We start from the raw sequence: 26,196 nt of genomic DNA on the forward strand, positions 1-26,196 counted from the left end.
AACAGAGAACCATAAATGTCAGCTGCATCTTCCAGAAGATTGGCAAAGCTCTCCCTGGCCCTGGGACCATCCCCGTTGCTTCCTCTTACCTAGCAGTCAGTGATGCAGAGAGGGGGACCCTTACCACCCACAGGAGGCTGTGGCAAAACTCTTTCCTCTGCTCTTCCTTCCCCTCCAAACTGTTAGTGGCTACAGCAGCAGCCTGACTTCATTCCCAAACTGCCCTTGGTGTCACAGGGGCACAGGATCCACAGTCCCTGCTCTGCACATCACTGCTACTGCCTGGCATGGGCACAGCACAGCCCTTGTGGGAGGCTGCTGCACCTCTGCCCAGATCTCTCTCCTTTGCACAAGATGGGGAGCTTTTAAAGTACCCAGCCTTTCCCTGCAATGCCACAGGGACATAATTTCTGGGCTAAAACCATGTCTGCTGGATGTCTGTTATTCAGAGACGTCGCCAAAGAAGAGGCTACTAATGCAGGACAATGAAAGTGCTCTGGAGCCCATGCTTTCAGGTTTTGAAGCACAGGCAGGGTGCTTTAAAACACATTAACCAAGTGACAGATTAGCCAGCTGGCCGGGGCACTGTGGCAGTGGGAGCAGTGACTGCGCAGGACCCTGTGGAGAGTGGCGGGTCCCCAAAGCCCCTGTGGCCAGCGTGGCAGGGCACGAGCTCTGTGCAGGCCCAGCACGAGGTGGCACTGCAGGCATGTGGCACTGGGTATTTCCCTGCCCTTTGTGTCAAAGGATCAAGGAGCCTCTTTCCAGGCAATTAAACCCACAAGTTGATAGCCTGTTTGCATTTTGCCAGAGCACCTTTCCCTGGCGAGGGAGAGCACCTGCCTGTTTGCCTTGCTGCTGGCACCTTACTGACACTGCTTTGTTCCAGTCAGACAACAGTCAGTACCTCAATAGCCAACACTCCAATGGCAAGAGCTCCTGCCAGGTACACGTACGTCTCAAAGGAGTTCAGGATCACGGTGTAGCAGCCCTAGGAAAGACAAAACATGATGAGATACACCTGAGCAGCACATTGTGTTGCTCTCGCTAGGACACGAGGTGCTCTCAGACCCAGGCACCACAAGCTGGGCTTCTCCTCACCACCTGACCCAGGTCCATGGCACAGGAGGCAGAGGTCCACGGGACAGTGCTGGGGAAGAGGAAGGTATTGCTGTAGTGTGCTGGGAGTGGTTCACACCCCTCACTGACCATGAGGAACTGTGAGCTCCTGCAGGGCAGAGAGAAGCAGCACAGAGAGGAACTCCATCTGCAAAGGGCAGAGACTAAGCACAGAGGGAAGGACACTCACTGCGGGTGACAGACATCCCAGACTGGCTAGAGAAAAGAATGATTTATTTAAAGCCAGGACAGGAAATTCTTGATTCATCTCGCACAGCCAGCAGCTCTTTACCAGCCCAGGACCTTTTCTCTGTGTTTTCCCCAAAAAGAGGCTGGCTGAACACCTGCTGATCTTGCTATAGAAGAAGAATTTCATTAGGAACTCAGGGCCATGCACTATGGCAATTATTCTGCTTATGAAGCATAACCACCATCATCCTTAATTAAATTTATGGTTGCTAATACAATTAACAGCAGGTAGATCTTCCTGCAAAGGTTTCGGGATATTTCTGGAAATCACCAGCTTATCCTGGCCTCAGTTTTCCCAGCCTAAATTTCAACCCACTGGGAAATTTCTGCAAACAGGTGGCACATAAAAAGAAAAGTATATTGGAGTTTGTCCAATATGAAAAGCAGATTCCTCTCCACTGTGAATATATTTCACACATACATTTTAATCCTATCTATTCTGCTAGGACGTTTCCATCACCTGTTTTTTTTCTTTCCACCTATAATGAAAGTCTTGGAACAGCAAAGACAGCTCAATAGCTATGTACCTGTGTCCATGCCAGACCCTGTGAGTGAGGCACAGCCGGTGGAGAATGAGGGAGGGCATGGAGAAGATCCACTCATGAGGCCACCCCAGGGAACCCAGACTGCTGGGGCAGTACCTGAGCTGTTAAAACCATGCTTTTGTCAACATGAGACCACTCAGCATCAGCTGTCTTCCAGCCATGTTTCAGCCAAATCTTCAGAGAAAAGCCCAGCAACAAATATTTGTGTGCTTGCCAGACCTCCAACCTGAACCCAGCCTTCAGCATGCTCTGCTCAGCTGGCTACAGACAGGAGTGAGCACAAGTGTGTCAGCACTGTCCTACCAGCATGGTGGCCCAAGAGCTTGACTTTGCTCCAGCAATGCCTCAATTCAGCTCTCAGTTGTTTGGGTTTGTCTCTCCTGTTTTGCAGAAGCGCACTGCTCTGTGCTTGGTGACACTCGCTGTGCACACAGCTTTTTCCACCAACACTTTGGTGACATGGGTTTGCAGGAAGCCTTCGCTTTCCATGGGAGTGGTAAGCTTCAGCATTACCACTCGAGGAAAACTTTAACCCTCTTTCTCACAATGCATTTCTCTTTCCCTCCCTGCAGTCTGTCATCTCTCTCCTCCCCATCTATTCCCAGCAATCAGACCTGGCAGAAGCAGCATGGTGCTGTCTGCTATGAACTCTCACCCAGAGTGCCTTTGCCAACCATTTCCAGCTGCCAGACAGGGAACAGTTCACATTCTGCTTCCAAAATCCTTTCCTTTCTTTCTCAATCTGCTCTTAAGTGCTGAAAAGAGGACCACTGCTTAGTCTGGACGGAGAAGGAGGCTTGTACGTATGGTCAGTACAGAGCTCGTTTGTTTTAACTAATGCTGAGGTGAACACAATCAGGAACTTTGCTGGAAAGTTTCTTAAACATCACATCTTGGTGACATTGGAAAGAAACTTGATCCTGCATCTCACCACCCTCACAGTCAATAATTTCTTCTGTAATATCTACACTAAAACTACACTCTCAGTTTAAGGCAATTCCTCCTTGTCCTATCATTACATGCCCTTGTAAAAAGTCCCTTTTCAGCTTTCTTGTAGGCTCCCTGTAGGTACTGGATGACAGCTATAAGAAATGCCCTTTTTCTACAGTAAAGAGTACAAAAGCAGAGAAATGCAGCTTTCCAATGCTTCTCTTCCTTAGAAAACAGACATGGTTTTCTGTGGCTGTTTTACCTTTGATATTTTGATTGTATATATTGATTAGGAGTCTTTGTGAACTAAATTGGAGCCATTCCTGCAGCCAGTAAGAGCCAACTCCATCCCATCCTACCTGACCTGTGCTGGCTTGCTAATTAACTTCTCAGAGGTAGCTCTAACCTTCATAAACACAACAGAACTTGATCTAAATTTTCCACCTTACCTCTCAATCCCTTAGGAAAATCTTCGTATTTCTGATGTTACAGCACAACATGGACTTAGCAGTGTGTACAATGAAAGAAGATTTTCAAAATCAGCCATATGCCATGACTTCAAAAGCTGTCAGCAGAAGTGTAATTAGGATGTGAGGTACAGTCAGGACCTGCCAGATTCACTAGCTACCCATGACCACTGCAGCCATGTCTCTGCCCACTGTGAAGCCCCTTTTCCTAGGGTTTGACCTCCCTTACCTGCCGGTTCTGAAACCTCTCAATGCCTTCTAGACAAGCTTCCTTGTTGACAAACATCCCTTCCCGGCTCTGGAGCTCTCGCTGGCAGCAAGCCTCTGGTGTCGCCTTTTCCAAAGAGGAATATGGAAGATGACGAATATCTTCAAAATCTTCTGGTCCGTTCACTCCGCAGCAGGCAAACTGGGGAGAGGCACAGAGAAGAAAGGAAGACAGAATTGACACCTTTCCCTAAAAGCAGACAAGAAATCTAATACCTACTCTCGTAGGGATCGAAGCTTTAGTCAAAGCAGAGACAAAACAACCACTGTTTCCAAAGAAGTGGGTTGTGCTTGTACCTTGGAGCTTCTGTTTCATTGAAGTCTTTATGAAGTCCCAATGTTTCTATGCCATACTGTAGATTCTAAGGTACTACTGGGAATATTGCTGCAAACTACATGGGGCTTTGGAGCATATCCAGAATGATTTGCTTGAGATCACCCAGCAGTATGATCCAGGCTCCCAACCACCCTTTCTCCCCATAGCTAATGGCCAGCATTGTTGCTGCTCAAAGACACTGCTAGGTGATTTGAGTAAGGTCCCTCTTTAGGATTCCAGTCAGATGCTTTTTAAAGATTCAAGTCATACTCTGACTCCGTCTCCTTTCAGTCAGCAAAAGGAAATGTCTTTATTAAAGTCCTGAATCAGCATGAAGGGCAGCAATCATCCTTTCCTTTTAAGATTAAAATTGACTTTTCATCTGCAGAAGCTGACGTCCTGCTTTTCACTCCTGAAGGGATACACTGTGGGGTGTACAGAGCACTAACACATGTGTCCACACACACAGATTGAATTCCTTGTGGTAGGTAATGACAACTGCAGTTCCAATGACAGTTGACCTGTAACCTGCCCAATTAGGGGTGTAATAGCAAAGTCAATTTTGATAGCTAATATTTCTATAGTGAAAATACATCATTAGGCACACTCCTGCCTAAGCTGCTGTTAACTACAGAATACTAGTTAATGCCAGCTTTTGGCTGCTGTTGGCTGGGAATAATTCTGAAGCAGCCTGCAAGGTGAAAGGCCCAGAGCAAATGCAGTGATACCCAGCTGCAGACACCTTCACTGCTCTCTGTGCTCAATATTTGAAAACTGAGGGTACTCTAATGCCTCAGGCTTTGGCAAATCAGGTGACCCCAATGCAGTCACTAGGATTTCTCTCTCAGGACTGGTGGCATCTCCATTTGAGAAAGACTGACTGCCAGCCAAAGTCTCACCTTCCTTCAACCACAAGCCCTGGTGCTAGGCTGGACATGATAGGATAGTTGAAGCAGGCTGACCCTGGGAGAGCTGAGGGTGTGGACTGAGCAACTTTTTGGTGGCCACTGACCACAGGCAGAACGGGATTGGGGTGGTCTGACTTACTGTGATCATAACAGAGTTCCAGGTGGAAGAGAAGACGTCCGTGTCGTTGTTCCTCTGGTAGTGCTTCTTCAACTCCTTGGTGAAGAACTCTCTGGTCAGCTGAAATGCACAGACAGGTGGAAATGTAAAGATTATTGCCAACACCTTTCCCAAACATTTCCCAAACCTCCCTCCTGTGAATGATGGGGGTTCTTTGGTTTTTGGGGTTTGTTCTTTTTTTTGCAAACCTCAGAGGAGAAACATGAGAAAAGCCATTGGCTGAGCCATATCTATGAAGAGGGTGAAGGGTACCTGTTGAATACAACTGTCACTCATTAAAATCAGGGACTAAACTGTATCTGTATTTCTAAAATAATGTTTACACTTAAATGTTGGTTGATTTTAGTTGTTGTTGGTTTTGTTTCTTTTTTAATTTTCAGCACTATTTGAAAGTATTTAATAAATTGAAACAGGCCTAAACCAGATTTTAGGAAGATTGTGAAATCCACACCCAAACTGTATGTTCACTTGCTGTGCTTCATGAGGTCTTCAAGCAAAGCATGATTTTCCCCTCCACTTTTCAGTCAAACCAGTTAACTTCCTACTAACAACAGGGGAACTGCTCTGAATTTACTTCAATGTGTGAGAAAGCAGAATGAAGCCTTAACATGAAACTTTCTAGAAATTAAAAAGAAGTAAATATAATTAATAGGAACTAGTCAAGTCATCTTATGAATCAGAAAAAAATGCCATTTGCTTGACAATGCTTTTGATTATCTAAACTAACCTGCATATGTGAAGAAAAAAATCCTCTTTATATTTGTATTTAGATAATGTAAACATTTTTTCAAAAGTCAACAATATAAATTATTGAAATTTCATTTACCCCCATCTGTATTTACAGCAAAAATAGAATAAATGCACCAATAATTTGTTCCAGAGTCTTCTCAGGAAGCTAGACACCTTGAAATTACATTTACTGAGGATGACTCTCTGGAGGAATAGTGAACATACAAACCTAATAATCATGTTAAACTGAACATCCCAGTTCAATCTTGCTGCCTTTCTGTCACTTCAGGACAAAAACTTCAAGAAATCCTCTTTCATGTTCCCAATAGATCTGGACTTGCGTGGTCCCTTCTCCAAAATATCTTGTGACTAGTGATCCACACAGGCAAAATCTTCTGCCTGTGTGCAGAAGCCACAGTGAAGGGGGCTGGACTTGGCTGGCTACAGCGCTGCTGTGATGTTGCACATTTGTAGGATCAGGAATTAAGCTGCTTGAAAAATACCCTTTCTATTCCCCCCTGTTGTTCATACAGCACTGCTGACGCAGTAACAGAGACTGCTACAAGCTGGTTTCAGGTTCTTGATATGCAACGTGAAATATCTCACATACACATACATATGTATGAGCTCTATGGGTGGGCACAAAAGCACAAGCACAAATCTGCTTGTTTCATTTATATCACAAAATTTAAGGACAAAAAAAAAACGGTAGTGACTTTTAAAAAGACCCTGGATACCACCTAATATTGGCTTCTCTTTTACAAATACAAACAAAGGCCAAATGTAATTACTACATCAGTACTGGGTTACTTTGTCACAAATACTTGAATCATGCAATTAACTCAATCTCACTACCTCTAATTAGTTATACCATTTAATTCCTAAATTACTTTTTCGGGACAGATATTACCTCATTTTTTGCTTTTGAACATTAAAATACCAGAGGACATGGCATTTTTCCTTTGGGAATTCGGTGCACTGAGGGAAGGTGAGGTTAGAAGATGCTGAATTAAGTCCTCGGTGTTCTCCTTCCCTTCCCTTTCTCTGTGTACTTTATCCATGCAGCATCCAACTCTGCAGACAGCTGCACACTTTTTTGATGCTTGTCTGTTCCTGAAGCACACACTTTTGAAACTGATATTACTGCTGGTAATAATCCCAGCCAGCTGCCTTTGCTGGGGTCTAAAACAAAAGAGTAATTTAAATATAAAGTGAAACCTTTATTTTGACAGCAGTAATCCCAGAGGAAATTGTTCAGAGTTTGTGTGTGATTTTTACAACACTTGGCCTAAAACAAAGCCTAGTGCTGGAAGAATACATTTGCCAGAAAAATAACAGATTCCATTTTGTTGGTCTTAAACTGCTTCTCCTGAGCATCTCAAGTTCAGAAGAATAGGGCCAAAAAAAAAAATTCTTCTTTTAAGAAATTGCTGGCTAAGGAGGATGAAAAAAGACAGTCCTTTTGCCATACCCATGGCCCTCCTCTAGCTGAAACAAGTACTGGCCCTGATGAGATCGGTGCACATTGGACTTTTATGGCAAGAACCATTCAGAAGGGAGCAAAGGACCTACTGATAAAACTAGAGCTTCACACAGGCTTTGACAACACAGTTGTGGCAGCCACAGCCATGAACAATAAGGAGCTATTCAGCTGTGTTTTGGGCGGGGTGCCTTCGATGCAGCACATGCATGCATACATTTACATGGCAGTGAATGAAGTGAGACTGTTTTGTCACACTGGTTCAGAAAATAGCTTTGCTGGGATTAGTGCAGCCAGATAAAAGGGGTTTAGAGAAAGGAGGGCATTTCTGGACAACACAGGCATGCTGGCACTGCCAAGGAAGGTCACAGCCTTCTCATGCTGCACTGTGCTCAAGGATACTGAACGCTGTAAAAGAAGCTGCCTTCATGGTGCCTGCTTGGGGAACAGGACACACTCCTGCCCATCTACATCGGCCTGGAGCATTCTGATGTGTCTGGCACGGTACAGGGCATGGAGGTGCAGTCACCAGTGCTGCACTTCCCACTCCTGCCGGGCCATCCGAGACACCTCTGTCTGCTCAGATGAGGAAGGCTCACGTTCTTTAGCTTTTTGCCTTATGTCTGAGGAAATAGAGGTACTAGCATCCAAGGTGACTTGCTTATTGAGTGTTAGAACTGGAACTAAAAATCCAAACATCCGGACTTCATCCAAAGCCTGCCACTGGACTCTTCTGTTCCCTAGACAGTTCACTAAGAATCAAATATCTCTCGAGGGTTTTTCCCATCCAGACCTCTCAATGGCATAGAAAGAGCAATTGATATTGCTCTTTCAATGTCTCTCTCTAGTGTTCATCAAAGTCATTATTTTATGGGGAATCTTCTAGATGATAAAGGGTTCTCCACTCCCAAAACCTCCTTTTCTAAGGAAGAGAAACTCTGGTAATCCCCTAGCTAATTAACAGCAGCATTCTTCTTCAGAGACTGCTTTTAAATAGCTCTTTGGAAGTGCAGCTGGACTTGCAGATCACAGTAGCTCACCTTTTTGTGAACACCACCTTCACTTACCCCACCACCTTGCTCTACTTCACTGACTCTTCCTCTCATGTCAAATCTCAGCAGAAAACATCTCTTTTCTCCCTTATTTTTGTCTCTTGATTTCTCTCACTCCCATAGCTGTTAATCATTTAACCCCATTGAGTATTTGGGAGCTGGTTTGAATGTAAAACTATACAACAAAAAGCTGCACTGAACATTATCTGTAAAGCAAACAGATAAAGTGTATCTTTTGTCTCATTTTACGCACCCAGAGAGGCCACAGCCATAAGGACTGGTACAGCAACCATCACAGAATCCTGCTTGGTAAGCGTCAAAGAATTTTAAATTGGCTAAATGTGCATTTGCCACCACATGACCCGAAAGTAATTTATTTCACAAAAAAAAAGGGAAAAGCACATCTGATCTTGACTTTAAATTGCTACTGTGAAGAATTCTTCCCACCATGGAATCAATGAAAGACCACGTCCGTCCATCTATGTAGCTCAATGTATGTATGTCACCCTAACCCAAAGGTGACAGCAAAATTGGCCACAAGTAGCTTCCAAGATGAGTACAGCCACAATTTACAGCAATGCCAAAACAAGGGCTATTTTTTCCAGAACAAACCTGAGGAGAGAACAAACCACAAGAACTTGCAGATCAAATTTGACTTCTGCATAGAGCCATCTCCAGCTATGCTGGGATCTGACGTTCTTCATTCCTTCCCATTTAAGCCCTTCCTGTCAATCATTCTGACAGAGTGGGAAGCTGGTGATACAAACAAGGAGACAAGCTCAAGAAAGATAGAAGTTTGTTCCCTTTCAAGTCATATCTCACAAAACACTACCAGATGCCACAGAAGTCTAGAATAACCACTGTGACCTTATCTTGCAAGATAACTTGACCTTACATGTCCTGTGGGAGTGGAAGGTACCGACGTTTTTCCCAGAAGCAAGCTGTAAGCGAGGAGGACACGTCAGAAATGCAGTCACCTTGCACCCAGGACTTGAAACAAGCCTGGGCAGTTTCTTGTACCTTTTACCAGTTTCCCACAGAGAAGGGGGGAGGTAGAAGCCATCAGCTGAGAGCTGCTTCAGCCAGCCCCTGCCCTCCAAGGACCATGTTTTGTCTCTGTGACAAAACACATACCTGGGTCTGCAGGCCAGTTTCTACGTGTGCGGTCTGCTCCTTGTGCTGAACCAAAGGAATTCTCTAAAAACTCCTAAGAGCAGAGCTGTAATGAGCAGAAGACACCAGACCTCACCCCATACTGCAATATGTTTATAGGTGTTTCCGTAAGGCTGTGGTCTCAAAGCCTAAACTGGAATGGGGCACCCATTCTGTGTGCCGTGTCACCCCTTCCCCACTGCCTTCAGATCTGAGGCAAAGACAAAAGACCATCTGCTCATAAACAGAAGAAAGTCCCCTCACTACCTCCCCCCAAGCCCATCCTACTATACAAATACCACACTCTCTTGCTATGAATTTCCTAAGTTTTGATTCTTTTCTATCAAAAACTTTTTAAAATTAATAAAATTAGAAGTATACACTGGTTTAAGAAAATCATCCTTCTACATGGTCCTTCTTTGCTCCTGCCACATTTCTGTCACGCTCAGTACAGCAAATGTGCTGCATCTTACTACTGGCAGAGACAAAATAAGCAAAATAAATACTAACAGTCACTAGTGACCACCTCTACCAGCCAATGTTTTTTCAAAGCCATCACTCCAAGAAGGATGGACCTACTTCAGTCAGGCTCTCCTTTGCACATGTGTGAATACGAAAAAAAATCCACAGACCTTTGCTGTTTAGAGAAAAAATGAGACTGTGGTTACTACTACTGTAGTAAAAGTTTACCACTAGCACAGGGGAGGGATGATGGCCATATAACAATATTCATTGCAGAAGAATAGAGAAAGGCTACATCATATGACGCTTTGGAGAGAAGGACAAATCTAAGCAGGGCCATAAGTGGGGAGAGATTTGCTTAGGGCAGGTCTGGGGGGATAGCTTACAAGAAGCATTGGTAGCAGTCTGGTGAGCAGCAGAACATGAACGATCAAGAATGAATATGATTAGAAGATTCATAAGAGACTTTTGGCACTGCAGAGCAAGCATTGGCTCTGTCTGGAAAACAGAAGTTTTCAACTATTAATATTAAACCCATGATATATTGAAAAAGGAAAATAGTTGCTTTTAATCATAGTGTGACTTTACTATAAAACTTCTCTCTGGTGGAATGTGCAGCTGGTTTGGCTGCAAGAGGGTCAGGAAGACTTTAAAATACTCTAAAAACTTCAGGAATAAGTGTGTCCCCATAAACTTCCCATACTGCACCAGCCAGGTTAGTTAGCATTCCGTGGCATGCTGGCAGTTCTGCAGACAGGGTAGTAATGAACGAGGTTTGCTGATATTTGAAACAGTCACTGTACAGACAAATCAGCCACTAACACCCTGCTCCAGGTGTGTATAACCCCACTGGGGTCTACAGGTTGCCCACCGTCAGATACTTACATTTTCTCTGAATATAAAAGCCAGGATTGCAGCTGAAAGCTCCGCCAGGAAGATTAACAAAATAAACATGAAGAACTGGAAGAGAGAAGATAAAAACCACAAACATAGCATTAAATGTCTGCAATAGGTAGTAGGAATACCGTGTTTTGCTAATCACCAAAGAGATGGAAAAAATAACTAAGGAAACTTTTCCCCCCCTGACAATTAAGGAACTGCACGAGGCAGTCACTTGAAGCACACACATTCCCTCTCTGACCTCATCACAGGACATGGGTGTTTGTGACATTTTGCCTGGTTCTAATGAGTAAAAGTGTATAAGATTACACAACCCATAGCATCCCCTGATAAACCTGCACCACGTCAAAACAGTAAAGCCTACTTTGATGGATAAGTTATATAATTGTGGACATGCTCACAGAGGTTAAACTGTCCAGACACAAGTATAGGTATCACATGTAAATGCACACACACATAACCCAGATTGCAATACAAACAACACAATTTACTGTAATATAATCACAGCTTTTCTTGTGTGGAAGGAAGAAGTGGGATATACCCTCAAATATTTATACCTGTGACCTAAAATGGACTGTTTTCATTTCAGGACAAAATTAGCCTTGGTTAATATCCCCCACACACAATGGGGTTGCACTAAGTTAAGTACTAACCACACAGAACCTCTACAGAAAGTTGATAACACACCATAATAATTTAATTTGGTTATGCAAGTATCATCCCTATCTTGTATGGCATCCAAAGTGTGCATATTCACATCCTTAAGATAAAAGCATGCTGCAGACTTGACAGAAAGCACAGCCTGCACATTAAGTGATAGCAAAAGGGAAACAGGCCCCCAGGTTGAAGTAAAACTTTATACTTATGTCATCATAATTTTAGGAAAAGGGAAGGAAAGCAAAACAGAAAGGCACATGGTTGTTCAATCTAAGCTAGAACTATATACCATCCTGTTGCCTTTGCAACCTCCTGCTGCTTCACTCTAAAAGTTTGGTTTCCAGTCTTGCCAAAGACACCTTGTTTAGGTGAGGTTACCATGCCTGGGTAATCCATTGTGCCTTCACCCCCCACCCCACAGAAGTAAATCAGATGCACTTGAGAGGTCTCGTCCCCAGAGACCGACATGCTGCTGGGAGGGTGCTGTTCCTGGGACCTTGTCTACCCAGAGCACTCAGGTACTTGGGAGTGTTTCCAGCCCAGGATGAGTGATGGGACTCCTGTGGGCTTCCACTTCAGATTCTGCCTGTTCTTGTGACCAGTTCTCAGTGACACTGGTGCCTTGTGCTAATTTGATGCTGCTTCAGTCATTATGAACCAGTAAAAAGAACAGACAGGGATGTGCCCTTTAACATCCTTAAAACAATGAATGCTGGTGCTGAGGAATAGCTATAGGGGCAGAGCAGAAAGTGGCTAAATTCACACTCTCTTCCAAAATGGCATTCATTTCTCATTTCTTATAGACAAAATCATGGAATTTATTAACCATAAGTCTGAACTAGGTGGACATTTTTTACATTCTTATTGCCACAAAGAGAAATTACCATTTGAATCAGTCTGTCTAAAATTCAAACAGCCCAAGAATTAGCCCACAGACTTTGAGATTATTTTACAGAACTGAGTAAATGTTAAGACATAACTCGGATTTTGGCATTGTGTGAGAAAGGCAAAAGTGAACGGAGAACCCTGTAAGGCCACATCATGTGGAGGGTAATAAGCTTGGTACATGTTACCAATGAAGACAGATGAAGCAACAAGTAAAAATAAACACAAGTCTGGATTTTTTTTATAGAAGGTCTTTCTGAAACAGAAAACAGGCAGACAGGGCCAGAAGTACTATTGTGATCCCCAAGCAATTATTTATAAACAGTGTCTGAAAGGCTGTGCATTGTGCACTTCAATAATGGAGACAGAATTCAAACTATCTTCTTGGAATGAGCAAAATGTTGTTTTGTTGTCAATTATCAGAGCTTTAAGTGATTTTTCCCACTAGAAAAGCACGTGCACCACCCTATCACATTTGTCTTCTTGCTTCTGCAGTGGAAACAAAAGAAAAGGAGCCTGGGCTCAAATGACAAAACAAAAGAAGTCAGATGAGCAGGGATTTTGGTTTTTAACAGCATGCAGTTGCTTGATTTTCCCGAACTAGTTAACTCTAATTTATTCTTACTGCTGGAGTTTTCTGTGTGGCTTCTTTTTTTCCTGCTCAGAGACTCTTTTAATTTCACCACAGGAGGGCAAAGAACAAGTGATGAGAATGAACGACGCTTTGCAAATTCACATCATCATCCATCAAGGGATCTCAGCATAGTCACTAAGGTCTAAGGTGGTGATCAAGTGATTAATCCCATCACCCTGCTAATTGCATTTCATTTACTGATTACTGGGAGGCACATGTTCACCCAAGCTCCAGCACAGGTCTGCGTGGAAGCAGTCATTCCCAGATTATCTGTGATAAGCTTCATTATCATTCCCAAACTGATTTACACTTATATTGTGCACTCTGCATTACACATTTGTAAGTTACAGTAGGGAAAAACCCACAAGCAGCCATTAGGGTTGATGAGAAAAAGATGGATCATCAGTGTTTCAGAACTTGCTCCCATTCTGCATTTGAAGGAGAGTCAAAATCTGCTTAACGTGTTTTCCTTCCAAAAATTAAATTGATTACTGATAAGGAGCCAGCTGGTTAATGCATGGGACACAGTAACCTCACATTCAAATTCAAGCTTGATACTTGACATTTGAACACAAATACTCCCCACGTCCAAGGTGAACATCCTAAGAAATGGGATCTCCCATACTAGTCAAAAATCTTACCACAGCTCCAGGTGATGATTGCAGGAGTTTTCACAGAAGTGGTCTAGCAGAAGTTTCCACAAATTAATGCTTTGTGTTTACTTTTCATAACTCATCCAATGTTCCAGTTTCAGAACTGCTGTTCCAAAAAGTGTCAACCATCTTTAACTCAAAAGGACCTGGACTGGCATTTTTATGCTGAGAAGTTGGAGGGGCTACTACATCCATTTTACAGGAGTGCAAAACAGGATGTCTGCATTTAAAACTAAGCCAAATGAAGCTAACGTGGGGTCTTCTTTTAATAAAGCTGAATTCAGTCCCTTGGTACAATGTTGCACATTCAATAGTACTTTGGATTCTGATTTTTACAGTCAGAGGACCTTTAGGACAAGTTATTCAGTGTCTGATTTGCAGGCTACTGTTCATTCCTCTTTTTTTGCGAGCCAGGTCCAAATGCCAGGAAATCGAGAAATGCTTTCACAGCCTGTGCTTAATGCAACGTTAGGTTCCATAGTGATAGGGTTATTTTTTACCAAAAGACAAGCAGCTTAATGAAAAATAAAAGTCCTTGCAAACACTGAAACCAGAACCTAGAGAACATGCATCTGTCTTGTCCCTTCTATCTTCTGTTTACATTTGGACTAAAAGCTTCAGGCATACATTATGCATCACTGAAATCTCACTCAAGCAGCTCTCTGGCTCATCAATTCTTTAACAACTTTGTAAGTGGACTTGATTTGATCTAGCAACTTCTCCCCAGGTACCACCCTCACAAAGATTTACACTCTGTTTTGCAAGTGTTCCCAGTCTCTCTGGCATACAGTCATGAATCTTTTTCCTATTCAGTGTCTAAAACTTACTCCTATCAGACTTTGGGTTTCACAGATGTTTTAAGATCAGCTGATTTTATCAGCTGGTGTGGCCCCAAAGAAGAATTTAGAAACATATTTCTTCTCCCAGGTCCTCATCCAAGTGTTTCACACTGCTGAACATGAGATGGCTGGCTGTTTAGATGAGTTGGTGTTGATACAAAAAGCCCTCAAACATCTGACTGATCAAAATGGAACAATAATTCCTTATCCAGTAATTACTTTTAGAGTTTCTCCTCGTCTGGGGCATTACTTCCAGCTCATATTTTTCTCATATTTTGTTCAAAATAAAATAATAATGAAGGTAAATAGATAAAGCAGCAGGGCTCAGAACTATCTCTAGGAGTAAGAAAAGTAATAACCACAAAATTGAGTGTATTGGAGTATAATAACTAAAACACATGGGGAAACATTCAAACCTGTATATGATATTAAATCAGGAGAGAACATGGCCCAGAGCTCCCTTTCTCCAGCCAGGTCACCAGTCTGTATGCAGCAGACTGAAAATATTACTCTCCCCTTCACTCAAAACAACATTTCTCATCAAACTTCACTTTTAGTTTCTTAATCTGATGAGGAAGGACTTTGAAGTAACTTCAGGCTCATTGGGCCTCATCCTTTCCATTTTATTAGGTTCCTCGGGGCAGATCTCCACAGACTTCACAGGTGATACATTGTTTTTCTGATTTATTCCTGAGATGAATCACTAGAAATCAAACCCAGAGCGGCTTCCCCAAAAGGGCTCTCATTGGCAGGCTATGAACTCAAGGCATATGGGAGCCAAGGGCCAGAGAGAATTTATCTCAGTGAAGCCACGCTCATCTCTAGGAAAAGATGAGTTTACATTCAAGAAAGAGAACTTTCCTGTCCTGTTTAAAGTTAGAGACAAGCCTTTTTTGAACCATGAAGCAGCTGTGCAAGATACAATCCTAACAAAATACAGTAAGATCAAGATTTAAAAAAAAAAAAAAAAAAAGAAAGAAAGAAAAAAAAAAACTAAAACGCACAACAAACCCCACGTGCCACCAGACACATTGGGAGAAACAAAAGATCATATTAAGAAAAAAAAAAACACTGAAAAGAACACTGAAAAGGAAAAGAAAATGAAAGAAAATGAAAAAGAAAACTAATGGTCTTTGGTCTTTCAATACATAACTGGCAATGCTTTCCAGTAGGAGATAATGGCTGGAAATCCTTCAGTATCAGAACTTGGGAGGAGTGGGAGGCAAGTGCAAAGTGACTTATTTTAGCTCTTTGTAATTATTGATGACCACCATGGGCTGAAATTTAATCCTGCCATTCAGGGGAAAATTTGTCCAAAGGTAACAAATCTGGTTCATTTTAGGAGCAGAGCAGGCTGTATCAGAGAGTGACCAGCTATTGAGAGCAGCAATGACAGCAATGACTGTTATGATGCAGTTCTGGGCTGGGCGCTTCTGCTGGCGAGGGGGGCTCCCTTGCACAGGGACTGTGCCCCAGTGTTCCCTCCTTTGTTGTGAACCCCCGAGGAATGAATCTACAAGTGGAAGAGTAGGTTTTGAGTAGCCAAGAAAGGACCGTTTTTGGTCACTTTATAAATGTAGAAAAAGACCGAACAACCAAATGGGGTCAATTAGAATGAAAGCTTAAAAGGGTCAAAATACACTCCCAGACTGGGCTCAAATCTATACAGATGAAAAAAGCAAATTATCTGTATTTCTAGCAGTGTGTAAAAGTATCCTAAGCCTTCTTATCATCTGAAGGAATACAGCTACAACAGCAGCCACCCATTCCTATGCATATCCCAGCCATTATCATCTATCCAGTCACCCCTCTGACAACCACCAAGAGGCCAAGTGAAATTGCAAGGGCACTTACAAACAGCAGGAGGCATTTGTTCTCACGGATGGCACCACAGCAGCCCAGGAAGCCCAGCAGGAAGAGCATTGCTCCCATGGCCAGCATGATGTACGCTCCTGTGAAGAGCAGGGGGTTGGCAGCCACTATCTCTCGAAAACCTGTGGGATCCACAATGACCCAGATTCCGAGTCCCAGCAGGCATGCTCCTCCCAGCTGTCACGGCACCAGGACAGGAGAGGGAGGGAGACAGGTCAACATAAAACAACTGCTGCAGAGCAACTGGATTCATTACTTATCTTTTGATCAAAGACATTAATTTGGAGAATTTGTATTTCTGCAAAGGCATGTATTCTCTGCTGTGCAGGTGACTTCTGACATGCTGCTCTTAGTATCTCTTGCTGAATAAATGAATAATTTGCAGAAAAAGCACCTTTCTTTCTTGACACATCACTCTACCAACTGTTTACTCCCTCCATACTGCTGAAAGACAGTCTTCATCTGCTGCCACATCTGTAGAGGACAGTGAAGGGGCTCACATGAACCACACCTGCCACAGAGGCCAGGGTAGCTGGGCACTCCCACCCTTCCATTCAAAAACAGTTAAGAATGACTCAACATGTGGTAGGGAAATTACTGCTTCTGAGTGAAAACCTCAGCAGGGCACCCAGGACTAAAAAACAATTTCTTCTGCCATTCAAGGATGAGCTATGTGCACCATTAGTTACAGCTTTCCCTGTGGTTTCCCCTGTCAAGGACAGCAATAACTCAGACAACAGTGACCACTGTGCTGCCTTACTAAATGTTTGGGCATCTTTGGATGCTGCAAACCACTCAGTGATTGCTAGTGCACAGCAGAGGGGATATTCTGTATTGTGACAGCTTTACCACACTATAGTCTATCCTGCTGGGCAACAGCAGGCTGCTGGAAACAGGGATCCAGAACAGAAAGTGAATTCCAAATACTTACAAATATAAAGAAATTGAAAAGAAACATCAGGTATTTCATGCAGCTCAGACAGTCTCCCTCCATGGTCTTCAGGGTCCTTTGTCCAATTCCTCCTGCAAAACAACAGCACATTCTTAGCACGCTTATTTTAATTGGAATGACACAATCCTATCTCCAATCTATTTGTATTTCCCCCAAGACCCCGTGGAGTTCATTATACAGAAGGGCTCTTTTCTTACCTGAACAGGGAACATTGCACAGGCTAGTAAGAGATAATGATTGCTGCTTGGTCCCTTTGCGTTCTTTAAGGTCTGAAGGTGAACACAGAAGTGAAGGGGAAGGTTGCAGGAAACCAAAGGTCTAGCTTTACTTGCACAGTGAGATACTGGGGAAAAAATATCCTTCTGCACATGAAGAATTTTTTTCCCCATTCCTTAAAGCTTGTCAAGTCTAAGAATTACTGAATGTACCTGTCTATTTCACGGGAAAAGATCATATTGAAACAGGAGCCAGAACAAGCTGTGCCCAGTTAGAAGACACACAAAGAGCATTTGGGACAGCTATCTTCATAAAATCTTCCTCTACAGGATGAACACCACACAAACATGGACAACAGCCTCAGGGAAACTTGTAGACATTTGGGCTTGGAATGACAGCAGTGTGAGGACATGGCAGGGCCCAAGGAGGACGTCCTCACGTGGTCACTCAGCCTGGGGCACAGCACCTGCTTGACATGCAGTGTGAGATGTTCCTGTGCTAGTGAGATCCTGCTGCTCTATGCCCCACCCTGCACAGGTCTTTTGCAAGAAGAACCCATGGATTCATGTTGGAAAGCTTTGGAGGCCAGGAAAAAAATGCTAAGGAATCTTAACCAGTTCTGAAACTCAGTGTCTGATTTAGACAACAAACTGCTTGGCCAGTGCTTCTGTTGGAAGAGCAGCAATAAATCCTGACCAAGTGAGGCTACACTGGAGGAAAGTTCCTGCTTGCTCTTTAATGAGGTGACTCTGTGTCCAAATATGGCAGTCTATTACCAAGTACCCTAGAGGGACAGACAAATAAATACATGAAATAGTAAAACTTCCACTGAAACAATGCAGTTATGGCACTGTGCACAGATGGAGCCATACATTTGCAAACCCAGAGGCACAGGTTTGCTTGGCTCCCTAGAGGAGCCTTCCCAAAGCCCACATGCTTCTTAATGCATCTCATTCCCTTTCTCCACTGCAAATGCCATTCCCTAACAGACATGTATCTAATGATATGCTATGTTAGCAAAGTCCATTTAATTCACTTAAAAGAAAAACTGAAATTACCCAAGATTTTCACCAGGCCAGAAATAAAACTGCCTTTCACTCCATTGTTTTTGTTAAACCACAACATCTGTGAATGCTCTAGAGCCTCACGAGGTGCTTTCCTCTGTGACCATAGGAACTGCTCTGCTTTAGCCACAGAGCTGAGAAAATCCATGGCAGGCAGAGCTCCCAGCACAGGGCTGCCTGAGTTAAGAGCCATACTTTTTTTAGACAATGTGTGTTTGGTACACTGCTTTCACTTGATTTAAAATCAAATAAATTCCTTATTTGTGAAAAAAACAGGCTGAGACACAAATGGTGTTTCACAGAAGCTCATGTGTGCTGCTTTCCCTCTACAGCTGCCTATACCTGGGGCAGGACAGCAGTGTGCCTCTGCTGGCTGGGTACTGCCCAGGGAACTCTCTTTGCTAGAGGAATCCTGGAAAGACCCACCTTACTTCTGGAGAAACACAAACCTGAATCTAAACCTGAGAATGAGGGCAATGTTTTTTCTTTACAAAGCTTATTTTCTTATACCCCTGATACATAATTGTTTTGCCCAGAGAAATTCAAAGACAAGATGGTGACTGCAAGAGATTGGGAAGGGAACAGAATTCGGATGTGGACCTGCGGGAAATGCCCACAGCTTCCTGACACTGTTTAAAGCCATGCCTGCAAATCTGCCAAAGAAAATGGATCTGGAGGTCCAGAAGGCTAAGGAGCTGGGCAGGGAATTCTTCAGTTTCATGGGAAAGGTGAGCCTTCAGCTGCACTAACCCATGAGTTGGACACTAGAGAGGGATATGAAAATACAGACAAATCAATAGGGTACTGGGATTTCAAGAGTCCCACAATTAGTGTCACCAAAATGTTCCCATTACCACACTTAAAAATTCATGCTCCAGTGAAACAAAGGATGGCTAAATCTTGGTAAATTAGCCAAAGTCTTAAAGTTATCTCAGAAATTTCAAAATCCTGCTGCCTTAAGCACCCACCTGTGTGATCCATATTATAGTAGACTTAGTAAAAAAAAAAAAAAAAAAAAAGAACAAAACCCAAAACAGTTTAGCCTTGTTGTGACACTATACATAATTCCCACACCCCACTACAGTCACCCACATGAAAAACAAGGCCTGTTGTCCAAGAAGCAGCAGCTCCTAAGCCTAACATTGTCTTGCTGCTTTGCAGTGTTGATAAATCCCATTCCTGCCTTACTTTCCTTTCCATGTCTGGGACTACTTCCTCTGTAAGGTGAGCAAGCTCCTTTGGGACTGCTCCGATTTACATGAGCTGAATACAGGTGTACTTTTATTTTCAAAGACAAATATAGCCTATAATTGTTTGCATCTCTCCTGCTGCCCATCCACTCAATATGTTAAAATGTTTTCCAGGCATAAGAAGGGAAGGGAGATTTTAAATCCATTGAGCAATCAGATCCTGGAAACTTCACTGTCCAGAAGAACCAGTCAGTCACAAAATTCTGGGAGTAGCAAGAACACATGCACACTCAGCTTTGACAAACAAGGGCTCCCTTCTTCTTTGCTTGGGCAAGAAATTGTCCCCAGAGGTGGTACTGGGCTCAGATTTGTAATTCCAGAACCCACTGCACTTCTCACAGCAAAGCAATAACTAAGTGCAACCTTACTCATTGTGCTGTGCTTCAGATCACCCACTGGGGCTTTCAGATTCCAAACTTCTAGCACTCAGGACGAGCAAATGGAGCTCGGGGGCAGTAATGTGAGGTCTGGGCTGGTAAAGCCAAGAACAAACCATATCAGAGTTTCTACATCAGAAGAACTCAATGCAAGCTTCCAAATAGCTTTGCTAATTAGCTGAAGGTACCTGGAGTCCCTGATGACAGGCTTCATGGCTAAAATAACTGACATTAAAGGACAGTCCTGACTCACCAAGATGGGCTTGCATTCTACTTTTCTTTTTAAACCATACACACAAAGAGCAAATTACCTGAGTTACTCCTACTACACACTGATACAAGTGTGATAAAAATTGAATGCCTATGTCCTAATCTACCTTTTAAAAATACCTTCACTCCCCTCCTCCAGGCCCCAGATCTGTGAGAGATTAAGTTCTTCTCTGCAGGAGACATTTAAGGCTAAGCAGACATTAACAGTAAGAACTGCAGAAGACAGTGGCTGACAGATGCTCTCCCTGGCTTGTCCCATCTCAGACCTGTGAGACATATGAGATGCATTTGTTTTTGTCTGAAATGCAGCTATAAATGTTCAGCTTTTTCTTAGGCACATTATTCTACATTTCTCTCTCCCCTATATCCCCCATTAATTTTATTGTGCAAAGGGATGGGGAGGCTAAAAGTCCCCAACAGTGTAGCCAGGAAACACAGCCCAGCTGCTGTAATCAGTTAGGAGTAAAGTCTAGTTTTTAAGGCAATGTATTTTTTTGTTCTCCAGCTACTTCCTTCCTTTTGTCATTTGTTTTGCATGCCTTGCAGCTGCCTTGAACTTCAAGTTTCTAAATGCAGCTGCCCAGCCACACCCTTCCAAAAGGCCTCCGATTTTCTCTTTGCTGCCACTGACATTTCCCTCAACACCCACATGCCTTTAACACTGGATTGAAACCCATGGATTCACTTAAATTGCTTTGAAGAAACTTTTGCTTTGAAGAAGGAATCACTGAAAAACTTGGGTTGGACAGGACCTCTGGATGTCACTGAGTACAAGCATCCACTGCCTCCAACATGGGCCAATTCCAAATCTGACCCAACTTCAAAGTTAGAGCATGCTGCTTAGGGTCATATTAGTTTTGAATGTCTCCAAGGACTGAGACTCCCCAGTCTCCCTGGACACCTCTTCCAATGTTTGATGACTCTTCTAGGTAAAAAGACTTTTCAAAACAGCTGCACAAGGTCTGTCTGAGTTACCTGGTGGCAAATGGAACAAGAGCATCTCATGGATGTGCCAGTCTCTCAGAACTCTCAGGAGCACCAGTCTCAATCCTCACATCTTCTGCATTTTAACACTCCTACTCTTTACTGAAAACAAGTGTGTGAACCATTTTCCTTACCCATCCCTAACAGGCCACTGCAAACAATTAGTGTTTCAATATGGAAATTCAGACAGATTGTCTGATTGCTCATCACAGTCTCCCCATCTCAAATACTTGATAGAAAACACAGAATAACTGAGATGGAGAAAGATGTCTACAAGTTCTCTAGCCCTCAAGCAAATCACTTTTTCAGTCACTGCTCTTCAATCACATGATCTGTGTATATCTTCTCTCAACATAAATATCTCTTTGCTGTCAACATGCATGAAGAACTTGTCCACTGAACTGATGCTGTTGCTTCCTCTAAAATGTAAGTTCTACAGTACTTCCTACAGAACATTAGCCTGTGGCTCAAGCAGGAAATAATGCCAACTTAAACCTACGTTCATAGCCATACACAATGCACCAAGTAAAAGTGTAAGATGTGTTTGAAGTTCTCCAGAACCAGTGCCAGGTAGCCTTTAAAGGTATTAGAAAATATGGACTAGATTCTCTTTCAAGTAAATGTATTGATTCCTAGAGGCTGTCGCAGATAAGGTGTCACTGGAAACATCCCTGAAGCTCTAAGCTGTGCCAGTGGTGAAGGATCACCACCACTTGGCACTGCTCCATGGTGTCCTCTCCTCAGCAATGTGCCAGGCCACCCTTTGGCTTGCAGGCATGGAGACTTGGCTCAGCATGCTTGCCTTCCTTCCCAAGCACACCTCTCATAAAAGGATTTCTGTGCTCACTACCTGCAAGCAGTATTCAACTTTACACCAAAGCAGTGGGATCTCCTAAGAGAACATATCTAACAGGGAGGGCCTTCCAGAAAATCCTCTCAGAGCAATATTTTCTCACAGTCTGCTCCTCTAGATGCAACAGAGATTGGAGGCAGTTTCATAAGGAAGGCTGACTTTCTGCAGTACCTCACTGGTGATACAGTGGCAGATGAGCTGTGTATTTCTTACTGCCTCCAGCACACCATAGCCACCCTTAAGCTGCTCAAACAGAGATACGGAGAAAGTACCTGGCATACAGAAAGAGCAAGTCATTAACAGCACTCACCTTTACTAATCTTGGGACTTGAAGCACAGTGTCTTTTCCAGTGTTTAATTGCCTGTGCGTCCCATGTATCTCCTTCTATCCAGACTTGTCCTGTAAGAGAAAAATACGCAATTACTAAAGTCAAGAAAATGCAATCATATTAAACACACAATTTATTAAAACACACCATCCTGATGAACATGCTCAGCCTAATTGCCACCTTAATTTGGTGTACATTAGCACTAATGAAGAGCTTTTAATACCCAGTGAGAGATTCAATTCCTCAGAATCTCCCACAGACCACATGTAAATATATAATTCTATTACACCTGCACTTCATACTGCAAGAGGACTAGATTAATACCAGCTGTACCTTCAATATTTTATAGGAGGTTTAGACAAATTTTAATCTGCTGTGACTTTACAGCCCATTTACTAGGAAAATGGAAAAGGCAGGAAGGAAGATGGAATGCATCTTTGGGAAGCCCAGCCATTAGAAACAGCAGTGTAAATGTTGGGTGCTATCCCTTGTTCTTCCAGCCAGCTGTCACACCAAGTTGAGCAAACTATTTCCTCTCCCTCAGCCTCATTGTCACTGCCTGGGAAGCAACAACAGAGAGGGACAGCAAAACCACAGCCCTGGCCACCCAAAAGTTTTAGATTTATGGGTGCAGGTAGAGGGACTCGGGTGCAGACTGCCACTGTCCCCAAGGTAACAATCACAGTTTTCTCAGTAAGTTTTAATTTCTGCCTACACAATGCTAATGAGAGCCTTTGACTAGGCAAAGGTGAGGTGAGACTACAGGCCAATGTGCAAGGCACACATGTTTGACTCTTGCTTTCTCAGGGCACCTGCTCCTAGATTGCTTTTTCCACGTATCTGACACAGCCCCAACTCCATACTGCAGTGCCTGTGAGGAAGGAGCAGCCTTTCACTCTTCAAAGAGCACCCCATGCCATAAGGGTCCAATATTCACACAGGGCTCAATAACTCACTCATCCTCCAAACATGGTTTTGGCATACTCGCAGCTTTGCTGGAGCTGCTGCTTTCCCTGTGAGGCACCAGATAAGTCACCTGGGTCTCTCCCTGCTTTCTCAGTGCCAGCATTTCATCATGATTTCTGGGAGTGGGTGCATTTAACATCTGTTCCCACAAACATTTGTAAATGTGCCTTTGAAAATTGCCTGCCATTAAGACTTCTGTGAGTGAAAGTCTATCCTTTGTTGTTGGCAGGAAGCTAGCAAGGAGTTTCAAGGTGGCTGAAACCATTACAATATAAAACATACAATGAATATTCATAGACCTTTTGTTTTGTATTAATCCCTCACATTTAATGTCCTTCCTCTGTCACTGTAAACCTACATCTCTAGATGAAGAACAGGGATGGCTTCCCCTTGGAAATCTGGAGGGTACAAACATCTCTTGCCTATCCACCTGTCTCTGCTGGGAAGTGCTGAAGGCATGAGCCAAGCAGGGGCTGAACTGCCCTACTTCACAATGCTGGGTTACAGCAGCCGGCTTTTCCACCGGTGTCAAAGTTCAGAGGGTGCTCTGTGACTGCCTGGGAGATGGCTGCAGCAAGTTCAGCAGGTCTGAAGAGAGGGTACATCTAGGACAAGGGACAGTGCCTCACAGCAGAGAGCCCCTGTTTGGCAGTCAGAACCCAGTGCCCATGCTGACCTTTGTATCTATTTCTGTGGTGTGTGGGGATGCTTCATCCTGTGTTTTGCAAGTGTGACTGAGACAATTTCTTTGTTTGTCCGGTCCTGTGATGCCACTTTCTTGGGATAGATGCTGCCAAGAGAAGATGGTTCTAACTTTAAAGCAGAGATGACACTGTGCTATATAAACCTATCATTAAGAAAATAACCAGAATGATAGGATTCCTGCTCCTACTGTGTATGCATATAATTACATTCCTACAAGCCCTCAGAGGTCTGCGTGGGAGAGAAGTTTTATTTTTTTATCCATCATAAGTCACAATATTTTAAAGAAATTACAGCACTCCAGAGAAGAAGAGTTTAAATGCTTCAGTAGATACCAGCAGGTACTGTGTCAGAAGGGATGAAAGACTGCATTTAGTGCTGAACAGCAGCAATGTTCCACCTGACTCTGTTGCCTTAAAGGGGAGGAAGTCCCTGCCAAACAGATTCTCTTTGGTTAATAGCTACGATTTTGTAATTAGGGAGAATTGCACAAAGTGCAAACCCACCATGCCTAATTGTGACTCCAGCAAGCTGATGCCTTTAATTACAGTCTCTGCGGAAACACAGTGGGAGCAGGATCGACAGCTGAGGCTAAGCCTCATCCTTGGACCAGCCAGCTGTGGCTGGAACATTGTCCACATCCACCACATCAACTCTCCTTGCTGAGCATTGGTTTCTCTTCACATTCACATTGCAGCCCGTTGAGGAGCCGGCTATGATGAAGGAAAAGCAGCTAAACATGTGCCTCCTGCTGGTATCATGCTGCAAGAAAGACAGTTGGAGCTCCAGAGCAAAGAGGGACGGGACAGAGTGGGCTTGAAACACACAACAGGCAACAAGTGAAACAAGAAATTAATGGAGCATGGGGATGAAGAAGCAAGGCCTGTCTCATAAGGGCTTCTAGCTGCTGCCAGTCCCCTGTGCTCGCCACATTTGCAACGTCGAGAGACACTTAAACACATGCCAGCCCATACATTCAAACAAAAGAAAAGCTGAAGACAGAAATCATGTCCTGCTGGATCTCTATGTCAGGTCAGTGCTTTCACAGTGAAAAGTGATGAGAAACATCTCTGTGGAAGCCAGATCAGAATAATTTCATTCCCTTGCAGTGGCATCAGAAAAAAAAGTGAAACACTTTTTGATTTAGAACTGGACCTTGGCACAAGCTGTCAACCCCATATGTTATCCTGTAACTATTGCTCCTACATAAATAACTATTTGTTCTGGAATTTCATAGCACTTGTGCAGCAGAATCGTTGCTATGACACAACTACATTACTTCATGTAAATCCAATTAGATCCCAAAGTGCACTGTGTAACTATAATCGGCCCCTGTGGAGCAGTGATGAGGGGACCTGCACAAGGCCATGCAACTGGATACTAAATTACAGTCAATCTACCTGCTCTTTAGTTGCATTAAAATGCTAATGTCACTGTAACGATGACTGCCTTGCCTTGCAACACTGGAGTGAATGAGCCTGTTGCACTGCCTCAGAGCATTTAATTCCTCAGTACAGCTGAGTGAGCAAAGCCCGTAGGGGCATCTTATATCTGCAAACAGTAACCTGGTTGGCTTTTATTACACTAAAAGCATATGAGGCTTGTGACAGTGTTTAAATGAATCGGAGCTGCGTCCAAAACTACCCTAAGTTTCCTACACAAGCAGAGCAACTGGGTCTCTTCTCATCCTGATTGCTTTCAACAAGAGCACATTTCTGCCACCAAAAGTCTGTGTGTGTAAGAGCATATCAGTCTCACACAGGAGGACTGAACCCCCTAAATTTTCAAATAAATAACACCAGCTTTGCAGCAAAACTATTAATACAACTCTTACCCTCTGTTTTATATTTGCAACTTTGCACAATGTGTGCATAGAATACATGAGATCACATGGAGGTAAGATCTCCCACACGTGCACAGACATTCAGAATGGAAATTC

The 26,196-nt window shown here is 43.4% G+C and overlaps 1 protein-coding gene across 7 annotated transcripts in view; it reads right to left on the minus strand.

The window, feature by feature from the left end:
• Nucleotides 1-26,196, minus strand: part of TSPAN18 (tetraspanin 18) — a 189,067-nt gene that overhangs the window by 4,602 nt on the left and 158,269 nt on the right. For 6 of the 7 annotated variants that reach the window (XM_068193704.1, XM_068193705.1, XM_068193701.1 and 3 more), the window contains 7 exons: nucleotides 22,571-22,660; nucleotides 17,226-17,317; nucleotides 16,277-16,471; nucleotides 10,740-10,814; nucleotides 4,941-5,039; nucleotides 3,540-3,719; nucleotides 908-991 (listed from right to left, as the gene is read on the minus strand). In XM_068193704.1, the coding sequence (XP_068049805.1) occupies nucleotides 908-991; nucleotides 3,540-3,719; nucleotides 4,941-5,039; nucleotides 10,740-10,814; nucleotides 16,277-16,471; nucleotides 17,226-17,288 (696 nt within the window). In that variant the 5' untranslated portion in view covers nucleotides 17,289-17,317; nucleotides 22,571-22,660. Of the gene's footprint in view, nucleotides 1-907; nucleotides 992-3,539; nucleotides 3,720-4,940; nucleotides 5,040-10,739; nucleotides 10,815-16,276; nucleotides 16,472-17,225; nucleotides 17,318-22,570; nucleotides 22,661-24,231; nucleotides 24,346-26,196 lie in introns of all 7 variants that reach the window. The other variant, XM_068193707.1, reaches the window with a different exon arrangement.

The sequence above is a fragment of the Anomalospiza imberbis genome, chromosome 6, assembly GCF_031753505.1.
Source record: "Anomalospiza imberbis isolate Cuckoo-Finch-1a 21T00152 chromosome 6, ASM3175350v1, whole genome shotgun sequence".
Taxonomy (NCBI): Eukaryota; Metazoa; Chordata; class Aves; order Passeriformes; family Viduidae; genus Anomalospiza; species Anomalospiza imberbis.